We start from the raw sequence: 16,054 nt of genomic DNA on the forward strand, positions 1-16,054 counted from the left end.
AAAAGAAATACTGGTTTACACCTTTTTCCTCTTACTTGCCCTTTGAGACTCTGACTGTGGCAAAACTCTTGCATACTCATAGCCTGAGGCCTTAGTTGGCTGGTGCTACCTCCTCTCTCCCCTGCCTCCTCCAGGCTGACAGCCAGCACTATTAAAACTAACAAGCAAGCAAGCAAATGGCAATGACTTTGGGCCTCCCTGGCAATGACTTAAAAACAGTTTTAGCACTGTTAAAATAAGTAAGCAAGCAAATGGCGATGTCTGGGCTTCCCCAGACATGAATGGTACCTGTCTCTGGGACCTTCAAGATTTCCCAGATCTCCCTGCCCACTTTGTCTCCCAGTTCTTACCATGGTCCCAGTGCACCCTCCACTGTAGCGCTCATCACACTCTATGTCACTGTTTGTTTGCATGTCAACCTTTCTTACTCCTTGAAGGCAGAAGATGTGTCTCAGGTATTTCTTTTTTTTTCTTTTTTCTTTTTTTTTTTTTGAGAAGGAGTCTTGCTCTTATTGCTCAGGCTGGCGTGCAATGGCACGATTTCGGCTCATTGCAAACTCTGCCTCCCGGGTTCAAGCAATTCTCCTGCCTCAGCCTCCCAAGTAGCTAGGATTACGGGCATGTGCCACCACGCCTGGCTAATTTTGTATTTTTAGTAGAGATAGGGTTTCTCCATGTTGGTCAGGCTGGTCTCAAACTCCCGACCTCAGGTGATATGCCCGCCTTGGCCTCCCAAAATGCTGAGCCACAGGCGTGAGTCACCTTGCCCGGCCTTGTCTCAGGTATTTCAAAACCCTCAGCACTTGGCCTAGGACCTGGCACATAGTAGGACTTCATACATGTTTGAATGAATGAATGTGTGAATATCCAGGATCTCAAACTTAGTTTCAGCATTTTGCTAATGAGCTCTCTTTGTCTCATCTGTTTTTTTCCTCCATGCTATGAAATAATCTAATTCGACCAGCTTAGACTCAGTCTCTGAGCCAGTGGTTTACACACATTTTGTTCTCAGAACCCCTTTGTAACTCTTCAACATTTTGAGGACTGCAAACAGTTTTCATTTATTTGGGTTATATCTATCAATCATTACCTTATAAAAGTTAAAACTGGTCAGACATAGTGGTTCATGCCTGTAATCCCAGCACTTTGGGAAGTCAAGGCAGGTGCATAGCTTGAGCTCAGGAGTTCAAGTCCAGCCTGGGCAACATGGTAAAACCCCATCTCTACCAAAAATACAAAAAATTAGCTGGGTGTGGTGGCAAGTCCCTATAGTCCCAGTTACTTGGGAGGCTGAGGTGGAAGGATCCCTTGAGCCTGGGAGGCAGTGGCTGCAGTGAGCCAAGATCACCCCACTATACTCCAGCCTGGGTGACAGAGCAAGATTCCGTCTCAAAAAAATAAAAATAAAATAAAACTCAGGAAAAATGTAAATATGTATTAATTCATTCGTTTGAAAATGATAACAATCCCAATACATGTAAACACAAATAACACATTTTTTAAAAATACTATATTTTTTCAAACAAACCCCCCAAAAATTTGGCTGAGCAAGGTGGCTCACGCCTATAATGCCAGCACTTTGGGAGGATCACTTGCGTTCAGGAGTTCAAGACCAGCCTGGGTTGGCCGGGTGCGGTGGCTCACGCCTGTAATCCCAGCACTTTGGGAGGCCGAGGTGGGCGGATCACGAGGTCAGGAGATCGAGACCATCCTGGCTAACACGGTGAAACCCCATCTCTGCTAAAAATACAAAAAATTAGCCTGGCGTGGTGGCACATGCCTGTAGTCCCAGCTACTCGGGAGGCTGAGACAGGAGAATGGCGTGAACCTGGGAGGCGGAGCTTGCAGTGAGCCGAGATCGCGCCATTGCACTCCAGCCTGGGCGACGAGCAAGACTCCATCTCAAAAAAAAAAAAAAAAAAAAAGACCAGCCTGGGCAACATAATGAGACCCTGTCTTTACAAAAAATCAAAAATTAAGTGGGTGTGGTGGCACATGCCTGTAGTCCCAGTTGCTTGGGAGGCTGAGGTGGAAGGACTGCTTGAGCCCAAGAGGTCAAGGGTACAGTGAGCCCTGAGGGCAGCATTGTACTCAGCCTCAGTGACAGGGTGAGACCCTGTCTCAAAACAAACAAACAAAGAAAAATTTTAATGGAATTGTTTTCCATGTTTGCAAGTCTCCTAATGTCTGGCTTAATAGAAGACAGCTGTATTCTCGTATCTGCTTCTGCACAATCTGTTGCAATATGTTATTTTGGTTGAAATATATGAAGAAAATATGACCTTAAGCAAATATGTTTTGGGGTAAGAGAGAACCTCACAAACCCCTTGAAAGGGTCTCAGGAAACCCTAGGGGTCCTCAGAGGACACTTTTGAAAAAGATTGCTCTGGCCAGGCACAGTGCCTCATGCCTGTAATCCCATCACTTCAGGAGGCTGAGGTGGGCAGATCACCTGAGGTCAGGAGTTCGAGACCAGCCTGGCCAACATGGTGAAATCCCATCTCTATAAAAAAAAAACAAAAATTAGCCGGACGTGGTGGTGCGCACCTGTAATCCCAGCTACTCCAGAGACTGAGGCAGGAGAATCACTTGAACCTGGGAGGTAGTGGTTGCAGTGAGCCGAGATTGCACCACTGCACTCCAGTCTGGGCGACACAGCAAGACTCTGTCTAAAAAAAAAAGAAAAGAAAAGAAAAGAAAAGAAAAGATTGCCCTCATTCCTTATTTTTGTTAGTTGAACCTCTGCGCAGTCTGGAAGTTCTGTCTGAACTTAAAACCTCAGCAATCCTGCTGCCACCACCCAATAACATAATTGTCAATATCCTTATAATCCCCTACCTACCCTACCTGTGTACGTTATTTCATAGTTTTCAAAGAGTTTTCCTATGTAATGTCTCCCAGTTGCCTATCAGACATGTCTGCTGATTCTATCTTACTCATAAACAAAATTTTCTATGAATCATGAAGTTCGGAGTGTACATGATTTGCTCAGGGCAAGAGGCAGAGCTAGGGCTCAAACTCACACCTTGTAATACGAGTTATATGCTCTTTTGCTAGCCACTTACATCAGCAGTACTGCATCCTGGCCTCATCTACAACAATCCAGAGTATTGAGATGTTTTTCTTTCTCTCTCTCTCTTTTTTTTTTTTTTGGAGATGGAATCTCACTCTGTCGCCCAGGCTGAGTACAGTGGTGTGATCTTGGTTCACGGCAACGTCCACCTCGGGGGTTCAAGTGATTCTCCTGCCTCAGCCTCCCGAGTAGCTGGGATTACAGGCACACACTGCCGTGCCCAGCTGATTTTTGTCTTTTTAATAGAGATGGGGTTTCACCATGTTGCCCAGACTGGTCTTGAATTCCTGACCTCAGGTGATCCACCTGCCTCAGCCTCCCAAAGTTTTGGGATTACAGGCGTGAGCCATTGAGCCTGGCTGAGATGTATTTCAATATTTTCCTAATTTATATCTTGATGGGGAATGACAACTAATATTTATTAAAAGCCTATTATATTCCAAGCACTGTACTACTAAATACCTAATTTGTTTTCCACCAACCTCACAAAAGAAGATGTTATTCTCACTTGAGGAATCAAGGTTTAGAAAGATTTAAGTATCTTGACCTATTTGCCAAAGATGTGTGGCTAATAACTGGTAGTACCATCATTTGGATCAGACCACCTTATTCCAGGTCACACACTCTTTCCGTTATACAACTGTGCCTTCACTAAAATTGTGGTTCTATATCACAAAGTATCTTCTCACATCATTACAGCCACCCAGGGACTCAGCCACAGACACTTTCTGAACCTCCAATATATTTCTGCTCCTTTCTTTGTTGATTCTAGAAATATTGTCAAGCTTTCTTGACAAGCTCACTTCAACCTCTCCTATTAATGCAATTCCACCAATCTATGGATAGAACCTTGAAATCCACTAAAAGAAAGCAGAGTAAAGAGAGGCATGCATTTCTTTAAAACTAGTGATGGATTAAGAGCATCCAATTGATATTAATTGGCATGTAGCCATTAGGCATTAAAGGTTGAGGGTCTCTGCCCTCCTCCCCAGCTCCATGGTGATCAGACCCAGCCATTTCCTGGCTTAGAGCCTCTCCTATACAGGGCCAGTCCCAGGTGCACCTTTGAGATAACAATAATGTCTCCTAAAACAAACAGCCATTATTTCTACACAAAGACCTTCAATGTTTCCTCCATCAACAAAAGGCTACAGCCATCCCTCCAAGAAGACAAAGGGCTGGAAGCCCTTTCATAAATATCATGATGATGGTGTGGGCCCCGTGGGAAGGGCAAGCCAGGAAGATTATTCTCCAGCACTTTCTCTGCTGAGGAATAGCTGGGACAGGACTGACTCCATCCCTCACAAAGAGCTATGAGTGACTAATCATTCCTGAACTATTCATAATGACAATAATAACATTTCCCTAATCTGCAGAAAGAAAGTAAAAATATTGAGCCATTACAGGATTGCCGTCAGGATAAAATGAGATAATACGTGTGAAATCTCTGTGTAAGGTTTCAAGGATTGCACAATTGACATTATTATTATTATCAGACAATTGATGGGTCACCCATATTGCCTGCATGAAAAAGATAGCTGTGTTTTAGACAGATGAGATTCCAAATAGTCTTGGTTTCTAGGTCCACCAGTTCCTAGAATAAAGCATAAGGGAGAAGAAACATGGTCAGTATGGCTGACCATGATAGTCTACCAGGGCTTGACCCCGTCAAATTGCTGGGCTGGGCAGGTGACGGCTAACTTTGTTGGCTATTCTTTCCACTCCCAAGAGCCCAGATCCTGGAAATGAGGTCGCTGATGGTTGATTCCCCACCTAGGGTCTAATGGTCCAAGTTCCCCACTTTCCTTTCCCTCTTTTGTCCCCCTGAAAACATCTCTCATGCAATTTACACAAAAATAATTACACATTATAAATTAAAGCATGAGAAAAGTGTCCAACCTCATTGGTAATAAAAGGCAAGTAAATTAATGTGAGTTGTACCATCTTATACCTATTTAATAATAAAAATTATAAATGAGAACCTCCAATTTTGATGAGGTTGTGACAAAATTGATGTGATCTTATAGCAGTAGTGGCATAATAAATTTCTATAATCCCTTACAGAGGTAAAATGACAACCATAGCAAATACTAAGGAGCTATTTCTATCTTTTGGCCTCGTGGTAATCTCTCTCCTTAGCAATTCCAAAGGAAATAATTTAACAAAAGTGAAAAAAAAAAAGCTGCAGCTATAGATACATTTACCCATGATAGGCAAATACAGAAACAACCAGAGAAATGTTTTAGATAATTGTGGTGTGACTGTAGTCCTTAAAATAAAAATATAAAAACTGGCTGGGCATGGTGGCTCATGCCTGTAATTCCAGCACTTTGGGAAACCAAGGCAGGGGCAGGGGGATGACTTGAACTCAGCAGTTGAAGATCAGCCTAGAAAGCATAGCAACACCCCATCTCTATAAAAAATAATTTAAAAAATAGCCCCCGGGCCGGTGGGCCAAGGCCGTAACCGCAGCACTGGGAGGCCAGACGGTGGAGTCACAGGTCAGGAGACGAGACCATTCCTGGCAACACGGTGAAAAGCCCCGCTCTACTAAAAAACATACAAAAAATCTAGCCGGGCGAGGTGGCAGGCGCCTGTAGTACCAGACTCCGGGAGCGAGGCAGGAGAATGCGTAAACCCGGGAGGCGAAGCCCGGGCAGTGAGCCTGAGATCCAGCCACTGTAGCCCAGCCCGGCGAGCATGCTAGACTCCGTCTCAAAAAAAAAAAAAAAAAAAAAAAAAAAAAAATTAAAAATTAGCAGGGTGTGGTGGTGTGCACCTATAGTCCCAGCTACTTGGGAGGTTGAAGTGGGAGGATTGTTTGAGCCCAGGTGGTTGAGGCTGTAGTAACCTGAAATCATGCCACTGCACTCCAGCCTGGGCAACGGAGTGAGAACTTGTCTCAAAAAAAAAAGAAAAGAAAGAAAGAAGGAAGGATGGAAAGAAGGAAGGAAGGAAGGAAGGAAGGAAGGAAGGAAGGAAGGAAGGAGAAAGAAGGAAGAAAGGAAGGAAGGAAGAAAGGAAGGAAGGAAGGAAAGAAAGAAAAGAAAAAAGAAAAGGAAAGAAAAGAAAAGAGAGAAAAGAAAAAAGGTAGGAAGGGAAGGGAAGGAATATGAAAACTACTTAGAGGCCAGGCACAGTGGCTCACGCCTGTAATCCTATCACTTTGAAAGGCTTGAACCCAGGAGTTGCCCAGCCTGGGTAACATGGGGAAATCCCGTCTCTATGAAAAATACAAAAATTAGCCAGGTGTGATGGTGCATGCCTGTAGATCCAGTTACTTTTAGGGCTGAGGTGGGAGGCTCACCTGAGCCTAAGAGCTTGAGGCTGGAGTGAGCTAAGATTATACCACTGCACACCAGCCTGAGCAACAGAACGAGGCCCTGCCCCAAAACGACAATAACAACAACAAAAACAAAAACTACGGTGGCTCATGCCTGTAATCTCAACAATTTGGGAGGCTGAGGTGGGCTGATCCCTTGAGGTCAGGAGTTCCAGACCAGCCTGGGCAACATGGTGAAACCCTGTCTCTACTAAAAACACAAAAATCAGCTGGGCGTGGTGGCAGGCACCTGTAATCCCAGCTACTCAGGAGGCTGAGGCAGGACACTGCACTCCAGCCCGGGTGACAGAACCAGACTCTGTCTCAAAAAAGAAAAAAAAAAAAACTACTTAGAAATATGATGAAATGTTATAAATGAAAGTATACAATATAATACAACTAGGTAAGAATGTATACATAAACACTGGTAATATGAAAAATGAAAAATTCTTTAATACAGTGGTCGCGAACTATATTTTAAAATATTCTTTAATATTTTTATATCATCTTTTAAATACAGCAATAAAAAGAAAGAATAGTAGTTAGCTAGTAGAATTTCTCAATACTCTGATTCTATTAGGGTAGGGCACGGAGTGGTCCTTGCTAAGATGATGATGGGTGTTAGTAAATTTATGAGCAATACATTTCCAGGTAGAAAGACTGTAGTATACTCCAGTGGTTAAAAGCCTCAGAATTCAAGTCAGGCAACCAATCGCTGAGTTGGATTCCTCTTTCTTCACTTTCTTGCATGTGTGGCCTTGAACAAGCTGTTTGACTTTTCTAAATCTTTCTGATTTGTAAAATGGTAGTGATAGGCAGAACCAACTTCACAGAGTCATTGGAAGTAGCCAGTGAGTTAAAGTACATAACATAGCGCTAGGTGCATTGAGAAATTATTCAATAAAGGTTTGCTGTTTGTGCTGTTAATAATGATGATGATGGTGGTAGTGGTTGTGATAAACTGAGGGCTTCCAGGGAAAGTACTTTATCTTAAAAGTCTGACATCACTTAAAGGATGCTACTCAAATAATACTATCCCTATATGTGGAGCCAACTACAAATTTTGAAAGGTAATTTTATGTTATTTATTGATTTACTTTTAATTGGAAAATAATCACTGCTTTTATTTTATTTTATTTTTGAGATGGAGTCTTGCTCTGTCACCCAGGCTGGAGTGCAGTGGCACGATCTCGGCTCACTGCAACCTCCACCTCCCAGCTTCAAGCGATTCTCCTGCCGCAGCCTCCTGAATAGCTAGGACTACAGGAGCGAGCCACCACACCCGGCTAATTTTTGTATTTTTAGTAGAGTCGGGGTTTTGCCATGTTGGCCAGGCTGGTCTCGAACTCCTGATCTCAGGTGATCCACCCGCCTCGGCCTCCCGAAGTGCTGGGATTACAAGCATGAACCACTGCACCCGGCCCACTCTGTATCTTTATGGGGTGCAATTGTGATGTTTCTTCAGATGTGTACATCATGGAATGATCAAATCAGGCTAATTAACATATCCATCACCTCAAATATTTCTTTGTGTTGAGAATATTTAAAATCCTCTCTTTTAGCTATTTGGAAAGATATAATACATTATTATTAACTGTAATCATGAAAGTTATTTTTTCTGCAGTTTCCACAAGCAGTGCACTTGAAAAGTTTGTTTTTTTAAATGCAGTTTATGCTTTTTAGATATAATTCTTTATTTATTATTTATTTTATTTATTTATTTTATTTATTTATTTATTTTTGAGACAGAGTCTTTCTCTGTCGTCCAGGCTGGAGTACAGTGGCATGATCTTGGCTCACTGCAACCTCCGCCTCCCAGGTTCAAGCGATTCTCCTGTCTCAGCCTCCTGAGTAGCTGGGATTACAGGTGCCCGCCATCACACCTGGCTAATTTTTGTATTTTTAATAGAGATGGGGTTTCACCATGTTGGCCAGGCTATTCTCGAACTCCTGGCCTCAGGCAATCCACCTGGTTCGGTCTCTCAAAGTGCTGGGATTACAGGCATGAGCCACCACGCCCAGCCCACTTTATTTTTTTAGAGTAATTTTAGGTTCACAGAAAAATTGAATGAAAGGTGCAGGGATTTCCCATAGATCCCCTGCCCTCACATAAGTACAACCTCCCCTAACATCAACATCCAACACCAGAGTGGTACCTTCATTATACAATGGACCTACATTGACACATCATTGTTACCCAAAGTCCACAGTGTATCTTAGGTTTTACTCTTGGTGTTGTGCATTCTATGGGTTTTACATATAATGACAGGTATTCACTATACAGAGTAGTTTCACTGCCCTAAAAATCCTCTGTACTTTACCTATTCATCCTTCTCTTTCCCCAACTCTTAGAAACCACTGACAACTTTTAGTATCTCCATAGTTTTGTCTTTTCCACCACGGCATATAGTTGGAATCACACAGTATGTAGCCTTTTCAGATCGACTTCTCTCTTGAAAGATATTTTTTAAATGACCAGTCTAGAAGACCAGGTGAGGGTTTTAAATTTCCACTAGATAATACAAAGATAACTACTACCAGTGATTGTGTTTGGTTCTTTATGCATGTTATCTCCCAAAGACAAATGTTATTATCCTTATTGGTAGAACAAGTGTTCAAGGTCACAAAGCCAGGAAGTAGAGGAGCTAGTATTTGAATCCAGTACGTCTGACTCCAGTGTTTTTATGCTTTCATCATGCCACAGTGCTTACCTAATAATAAACACGGGTTCTGGAGCATTTAAACCCAGTCACGGGAACTGACATGGAAAAGCACACTGGCACAGCTGCTTATCCAACTGCATGTCACTCCAGTTCTTAGAAAACAGCATCCTGAGAGAGCAACACAACAGCCACCCCGCTTGGTGCCAGCTTTCAGTCTTATAACTAGTATTCCCAATCCTTAGGCAGGAGAGCTCAGTCAGCATACTGACTAGCCAAATTAAGTGGATCTGGTTCAGTGTTTCTTTACCTTTTTTGCATTATCCATCTCCCCAGAAGTCTCTTTAGGCATTTTCTTCCTAATCACTCCCAATTCCAATACCGCAGACAGACTCTACATTTTCTTATGTACCGTGGCTCTTCGGAGGCCCAAAAGCCATTGTAATATCTAAAGGATTGTTTTTGCCCTTGGAGAAACTATTTTTACACACTTGGAGGCTACATCATCCCCACTGAGAATGTATGGTCTAGATGCAGTTGGCCAGTGCTCAGGGAGGCTAACAGCGAGTTGAGACACCAGGGAGGTGAGGGCAGGACCTTGGAGAGCGCCGAAGTGGCCCTCTTGAGGCCATTCCAAGGCTCCATGTTGCCTGAAAATATGTCTGAAAGGAAAAGGCAGGTAGAGGCAGGGGCTAGGAAGCTAGTATTAGTTTTATCTTACTAAATGTTGTAGGAATAATCAGAATGTGAAGGCCTCCTAATTCTGTTTCATAAAAAGTTCTTGTGTGGCCGGCACTTTGTGAGTGTGGACTTTAATTCTCAAGGCCCAAGGCAGTTAAACGGCACATTTTCAGGTAGTCTAATGATTTCAGGGTCTTTATTTAGAGCCCAATTCCATAGGACTTGGAGGTTTTCTGAGGTTTAAAGGTATCAGATTAATTCTCCCTTCCTCACCCTCCACTGCTGGCTGGGTTTATGATGCCACATTTATAGTTTTACAGTGCCTGCTGTGACTTGAAGACAATAGGCACTATTTACCACGTGTCAGACAGACACTGTGCTAAGCATATTAGTGAGCTGTTTTATTTAACCTGCATAATAATCTTCTCAGGTGGGTCTGATCATTATCCAAGGATAAGAGAGGTTAGCAAACTTGCTCAGGATCACACAACTGATAATTGGGGAAGCACCAGATCTTGAACCCACATAGTCGACTTCAGAGTCTCACTGCTTAACCAGCATGCTATACTGCCACCAGATTGACTCAGTGGCTCTTGTAAGGCTTTTGTTTTTAAAAATCCCATTAATATCCTTAGCACAGGACTATTATCTCCCCTACTCAACTTTCCCAGAGATATTTCTGTGACCCAAGGTTTATATTTCTGTCCTCTCCTCAGGAGAACTTAAAATTTGTCATGTCACTCCTATGCTTAAAACTCTTCAACAGCTCTCCCTGTACCCCTCAGAATAAAGTCCAAATTCTTTATCATGCCTTATAAGGCCCCTCATGATCAACCCCTTCTTATAAGGCCAGCCTCGTTGTCTTTTACCATTTTGCTTCTCAAACTGTCTGCTCCAGCCACGTTGATGCACTTTAATTAAACTGTGCCCTCTGTCCCTTTTGGGCCTTGGCACATGCTGTCCCCTCTTCCCGGAGAATTCCTTTTTATTCACCTCCCTTTCAAGGGGATAAATCCTCCATATCTCTCAGGTTTTAGCTCAGATATCACTTCTTCTGCATTTCCTCACAGATCCCCCAAATCTGGGTACAACAGAAATAATGGCATCGCAGTACTCTGTGCTGGTCAGATTGTCCGTGGCATATTTTGTCCAGTGCCAGGCATCACACAGATGAAGTCTGCAGGCAGGCAACCAGTATGGAGAACGTTCTGAAATTGCTTTTAGTACATGCCAGGCACTGAGTTAATGATTTCATGGCTATTATCTCACATAATCCTATTGGATTGGGTAAGTACAGATGAGGAAACTGAAATTCAAAGAAGTTAAGCAAATTGCTCGAGGGCCCTCAAATGGTGAATGGCAATGCATGATGTTTGACCAAACCTGTGCAAATTCAGAGCCCATGCCTTCAATCCCTGCATAATAGTACCTCTGAAAACCATAGTATCATGACTAGATTAGTGATAAAATAGAAGTTATTTAACCTAGAGAACAGATGACCAAGGGCAAGCTATATTCACTCAAACAGTTGAAAGGTTGTCACTTCAGAGAGTAACAGGTACACATCAGTAGTTAGCTTAATAGAAGAAAGTTCTAAAAAGGAAGTGAGCCTCTGAGGGGAAAGGCCCAAGTATCTGTCATCTATGTGTTTCTCAGTCCAACGTCTGGCTCAGAGGAGGGGGTTCCATAAGAGGAAGGAAACAGAGCTTCCCAGTAGTAGAATGGGTTGCCTCATGAAACGGTGACAGCTCCATTGACACTCCCCCAGTTGGCCTGGTTGGCTGCCTGACAGAGCGCCATGGGAAGGATCACAGAGAAAGGATTGCACGTATTCTGCATCCTAAAATTAGATGACCTCTAACGCCCCCGTCCACTCAAGGATTCTGTAATTATTGGACTAAGTCTATGACTCAGATTTTGGCAAGTCACAGACCATCCGGCAATGCATCAGTGCACTGAGATCTCAAAAAGCAGAGAACATGAGTGGATTGGACTCCTGGACTTCCAGAATCCAAGCTTCCACTCTTTCCAGCTCCATACAATGGAGTTAGAAATGGTTCACTGTAACTCTGGGGAGCTAGAAACAGTCCTGTTCCAGAGGCTAATCTGGAAAGAGAGATGTTTAAGTCATTTTAGAGAAAGGCTCTGCCTGTGGGATTCAGCTGCTGTCATGGGATCTGAAAAAGGAGATGACTTCTCCTTGCTAGCAGATGGTTAGGACAAAAAAATCAATACATCAACAGATGAATTTCTGACAGCCATTTGCTGAAAGGAATTGAAAAGGCTCCACAAAATGTACATTGGGCCAGCCGTTGTTCCTCACTTGCACTGTATCCTTTCACTCCCTGCTGAGTGGCCAGTGGCAAACACAGAGGACTGTCCCCTCTGTCCAGCATGGAGTGAGTTCCGATAGAGCACAGCCAGAACCAGTGCTTTCTGCCAGCTTTCCTAGAGGGCTCACACAAATGTGGGTGGCTCAAAAAATAAGAAAACGTTCCATCAACATTGATGTTATGAGACTCTCTGACTCCACTTTCAAAAGATTTGTGCACCCCGACAAGAACAGAGTATTGTGGAGCCTAGAACACCTAATAATGAGGGCACCTTAGCTGTATGGTCCAACCTACAGCTTTAATCAAAACACGACTCCACACACAACTATATTAAACTAGGCAAACATCACTTGTGCAATTTTTGAAAGAAGTAATAAACCAAATACAAAGTGCTGTCACTACCTACAGGTCTAACAGTATCTGTTTGGTCCAATTGTATTATTATTTACAGTTCTTTGACTCTATCTTTCCATAGTCGCCCTCCTATCTTTTCACTTGCTTCTCTCAACTTAGAGATCAAACCTTCTCAGTTTGTGTCTATAGCTAGAGCCTCAGTAAGCTTCCTCCAATGGTGTGTGGCATGGTGGTCTCTCACATGGGACCATCATCACTCCATGTGTGTCCCTCCCTCTCTTAGCAGGGATCTGAGATCTAAGGTCGCCTGAATCTTTTACTTCCTCTCTTTTTTCTTCCATTCTTTTACTGCCTCTAAAGAAACATGAATCAGATACAGTATAATAACTATGTGAAGCCCACCAAACTATTTTTCCAAACAGAAGGGAGTGGTTTTCCACTCTTTTTTTTTTTTTTAAGACAGAGTCTCGCTCTGTCCCCCAGGCTGGAGTGTAGTGGCGCGATCTTGGCTCACTGCAACTTCTGCCTCCCGGGTTCAAGCAATTCTCCTGCCGCAGCCTCCTGGGTAGCTGGGATTACAGGCACCTGCCACCCAGCTAATTTTTGTATTTTTAGTAGAGACAGGGTTTCACCATGTTGGCCAAGCTGGTCTCAAACTCCTGACCTCAGGTGATGTGCCCACCTCACCCTCCCAAAGTGCTGGGATTACAAGCGTGAGCCACCGTGCCAGCCCACTCTCTACAGAAGGGTAAAAAATTTTCACCTTTCACCTTTTCAGCCAATAGAAAACAATGGCCACAAAGTGAACTTAAAAATTGGTTTCCCCTTGTAATTATTGACCAAACTGCCTTCCTCTTCTGACATATTCCTTTTAAACAAAATATCTTAAGCTGCAAAGGTAAATAGATGGGATTGGAATATTGTTATCTAAAGTTCCCGGATATAGCCTGCTTACACAGATAGATGCTGGCTCCACAGGTGTTACCCACGGGAATGTTTATACAGATGGAGCACACATAGATGTTTCTCACAGACAGAGGTACACAAACACAGATGCTACTCACATAGACAGATGTCCACCAGGAACACAATATATACCAACAGCTCCCGCAGGGTGGTCTTGACGTAAAGTTCCCGGTTCTCAGCTGTGTTCTCAGTCAGGGTTGTTCCCCAAAGTCCTAAGGGGCATGGGAGAGATGTCTGGGATCCTCAGTGGCAGTGTTCCTCCCAGTCATCCCCACCCATCTGTCCGTAGACTTTAGCCCCTTTCCACCCCTGCCCTTCCTTGCCCATCACCTTCATCCTTGGCTGAATCTAGCTTCTCTACCCACACCCATGCTTGCCCTTCCCATCAACTCCCTGAGGTCGACAGAGGTGAAGGCCCTGGCTCGTAGAGAATGAAGGCATGGAAAGGAGGCACCTGTTCCAGGTGGGGTAGTCTAGGGCATCCTCACATCCACGTCCTCCCTCAACCCAGCTCCCACATACTCTTCTGGGTCCCCAGGTGATGACCATGCCAGGCTCCCCACAACTGGTAGACCGCTCAGCTGGTCTCTGTGTTCTGGGGTGTGCAGCACTACCACAGGCAATTCACACACCCCAAAGTGACACTGAAAGGTCACCTCTTCTTCAGATCACATTCCACCCCCACCCCCTGCCCTAAAGCTTTTGGTGACTCCTTCTCCTGACTGTAATATCCCAGGGGAACCTTGCCCCTATCCGGTACCTCTGATGCCTCGACAGATATGGAGGCAGCAGCTGGACACCTGAGTCCTGTGTGCCCTCTCCTGGGGTTCATCTTCAGGCTTCTTGGGTTGGGGCTGGAGGGGCCCTGTGCTGGAGATGGTGCAGACCTTCAGCGTCCCATGTGGTGAAGGGGGACCACTGTAGGCGGGGTTGTCCCAGGCTCCACTCCCCAGCTTTTGCAGTTCCTGCCCCTCAGGAATTTCCACAGCGTTCATGGGGAATGAGGTAGGGGGGCCCGGTACCCCAGGTGCCCACCCTCAGCTGGAGGAAGAGGGAGCAGAGGCGCAGCCCAGCCTAGCCAGCAGAGAGCAAAGGGAAGGGCGTCTGAGAGCAGCTGTTTCCACACAGCCTGGGCTCCTGCCTTTTGTAGGGGGATGTCTGTGCCCGCTGGGGAGGGAGCGGATGAGAGGACAGGGTGGGGAAGGACCATCAATCCTGTCAGGAGCTGTCTCTCCCTCTTGCTGCAAGCCCCAGGGACCAGCAGAAAGGGGAGGTGAGGGAACTGGAAGGTGGGGGTCTGAAGAGGGGAGAGAGGGGAATAGGAGGAGGATGTGGAACTGGGAGTGGAAGGAGAAACGGGAGGAAGAGGCGATGCTGGGGATGAAGGGGGCTGCTTGCAGATGTGCCTGGTGGAGAGGGGGCTCAGAGATTGGACAGAAGAGACGATCAAAGAGCAATGGGAGGAGCTGAGACGGGAGGGGAGCCGGGGCCTGTGCTGTGGGTCTGAGCTCATTCCCACTAAAAGCTCCTGAAAGGGCCGACATGGATTGGGGTGGGGACCGAGGCCGGGGAGGAAGGCTGAAGAGCACTGCCCCCCTCCCAGGCTTTGCCCACCTCCCAGGCTCAGCCAATGGGTCTGAGGCTCCTGTCCTGTCTCACCTTGAGCTGTCCCCTGGTGGAGCAGAGACGGGCGGCTCCCCTCCCTCACTTCACCCTCTCAGCTGCGGGGAAAGGACAGGGGCAGGAGGAACCCCAGTCGCACATACTTCAGGGCGCTGAGGGGGCAGAGGAGAGGACCGCAGAGTCCTAGGTTGTCTATATTCCTTGTTCTGAGGCTTGCCTTTCCATGGCTTACGGGTGAGATACACCAATAGAGGGGGTTCCTTAAGGGTATGGGGCTCAGTATGGGAAAAAGGCTACGACCTGGTTGAGAGGCTGGATCAGAGAACAAAGGACAAGGACAGTATGATGCGGGACTAAAGGGGAGTGGATATCTGGATCCAGCTGAGTTGGGAACCTTTTCCCATGGCTCTGCTTAGTCCTGGGCCTAGAATTGTAAGCTTGAGCACAAAATGGAACTACGCATGATATCAGGATTGATCTGCTTTCTTTATAACCGCAGGTCTCTGAATTAAAACTGTGGCATGGGCCCCCAAGCACATTCCTGCCTATGCCCTGCTCCAGCCTCCGATCACCTGCCCCAGCTCCCCTATAAGCATGCATGATGCCCCAGAATGGGCTGGTCCCGCAGGTGGTGGTGGTCACCCTGCAGTTTCTCCTCCTTGAGGCTAGAGGAGAGACTTTCCTCTCCCAACTCCTGGCTCCCCACCTAGGGCTACTCACTGGCCTGAAGCCCCCCTTCACATTCAGTAAAACATCAGCCTTGTCAAAATAATCAGTCTTGAATGTCCCTATAAAGAGATCTTGGCTGGGTGTGGTTGCCCACACCTGTAATCCCAGCACTCTGGGGGGCCAGGGCGGGAAGATCACTTGAGCTCAAGAGTTCAAGACCAGCCTGGGCAACATGGTGAAACACCGCCTCTACAAAAATAAATAAATAAATAAATAAAATAAAAATAAAAAAAATTAGCCAGGCATGGGGTGTGTGCATGTAGTCCCAGCTACTCAGGTGGCTGGGGTGGTAGAACCACTTAAGCTGGGGAAG

At 45.3% G+C, this 16,054-nt stretch overlaps 1 protein-coding gene across 1 annotated transcript in view; it reads right to left on the minus strand.

The window, feature by feature from the left end:
* PKD2L1 (polycystin 2 like 1, transient receptor potential cation channel) overlaps window positions 1-14,384 on the minus strand; it is a 43,842-nt gene extending 29,458 nt beyond the window's left edge. Inside the window, exons 1-2 of the mRNA XM_017880761.1 lie at window positions 14,150-14,384; window positions 13,488-13,601 (exon numbers count right to left, since the gene is read on the minus strand). Of these exons, the coding sequence (XP_017736250.1) occupies window positions 13,488-13,601; window positions 14,150-14,384 (349 nt within the window). The remainder of the gene's footprint in view (window positions 1-13,487; window positions 13,602-14,149) is intronic.
* Between the last annotated feature and the right edge of the window lie 1,670 nt (window positions 14,385-16,054).

Source organism: Rhinopithecus bieti, unplaced genomic scaffold (assembly GCF_001698545.2).
Source record: "Rhinopithecus bieti isolate Rb0 unplaced genomic scaffold, ASM169854v2 scaffold_425, whole genome shotgun sequence".
NCBI classification, from domain to species: Eukaryota; Metazoa; Chordata; class Mammalia; order Primates; family Cercopithecidae; genus Rhinopithecus; species Rhinopithecus bieti.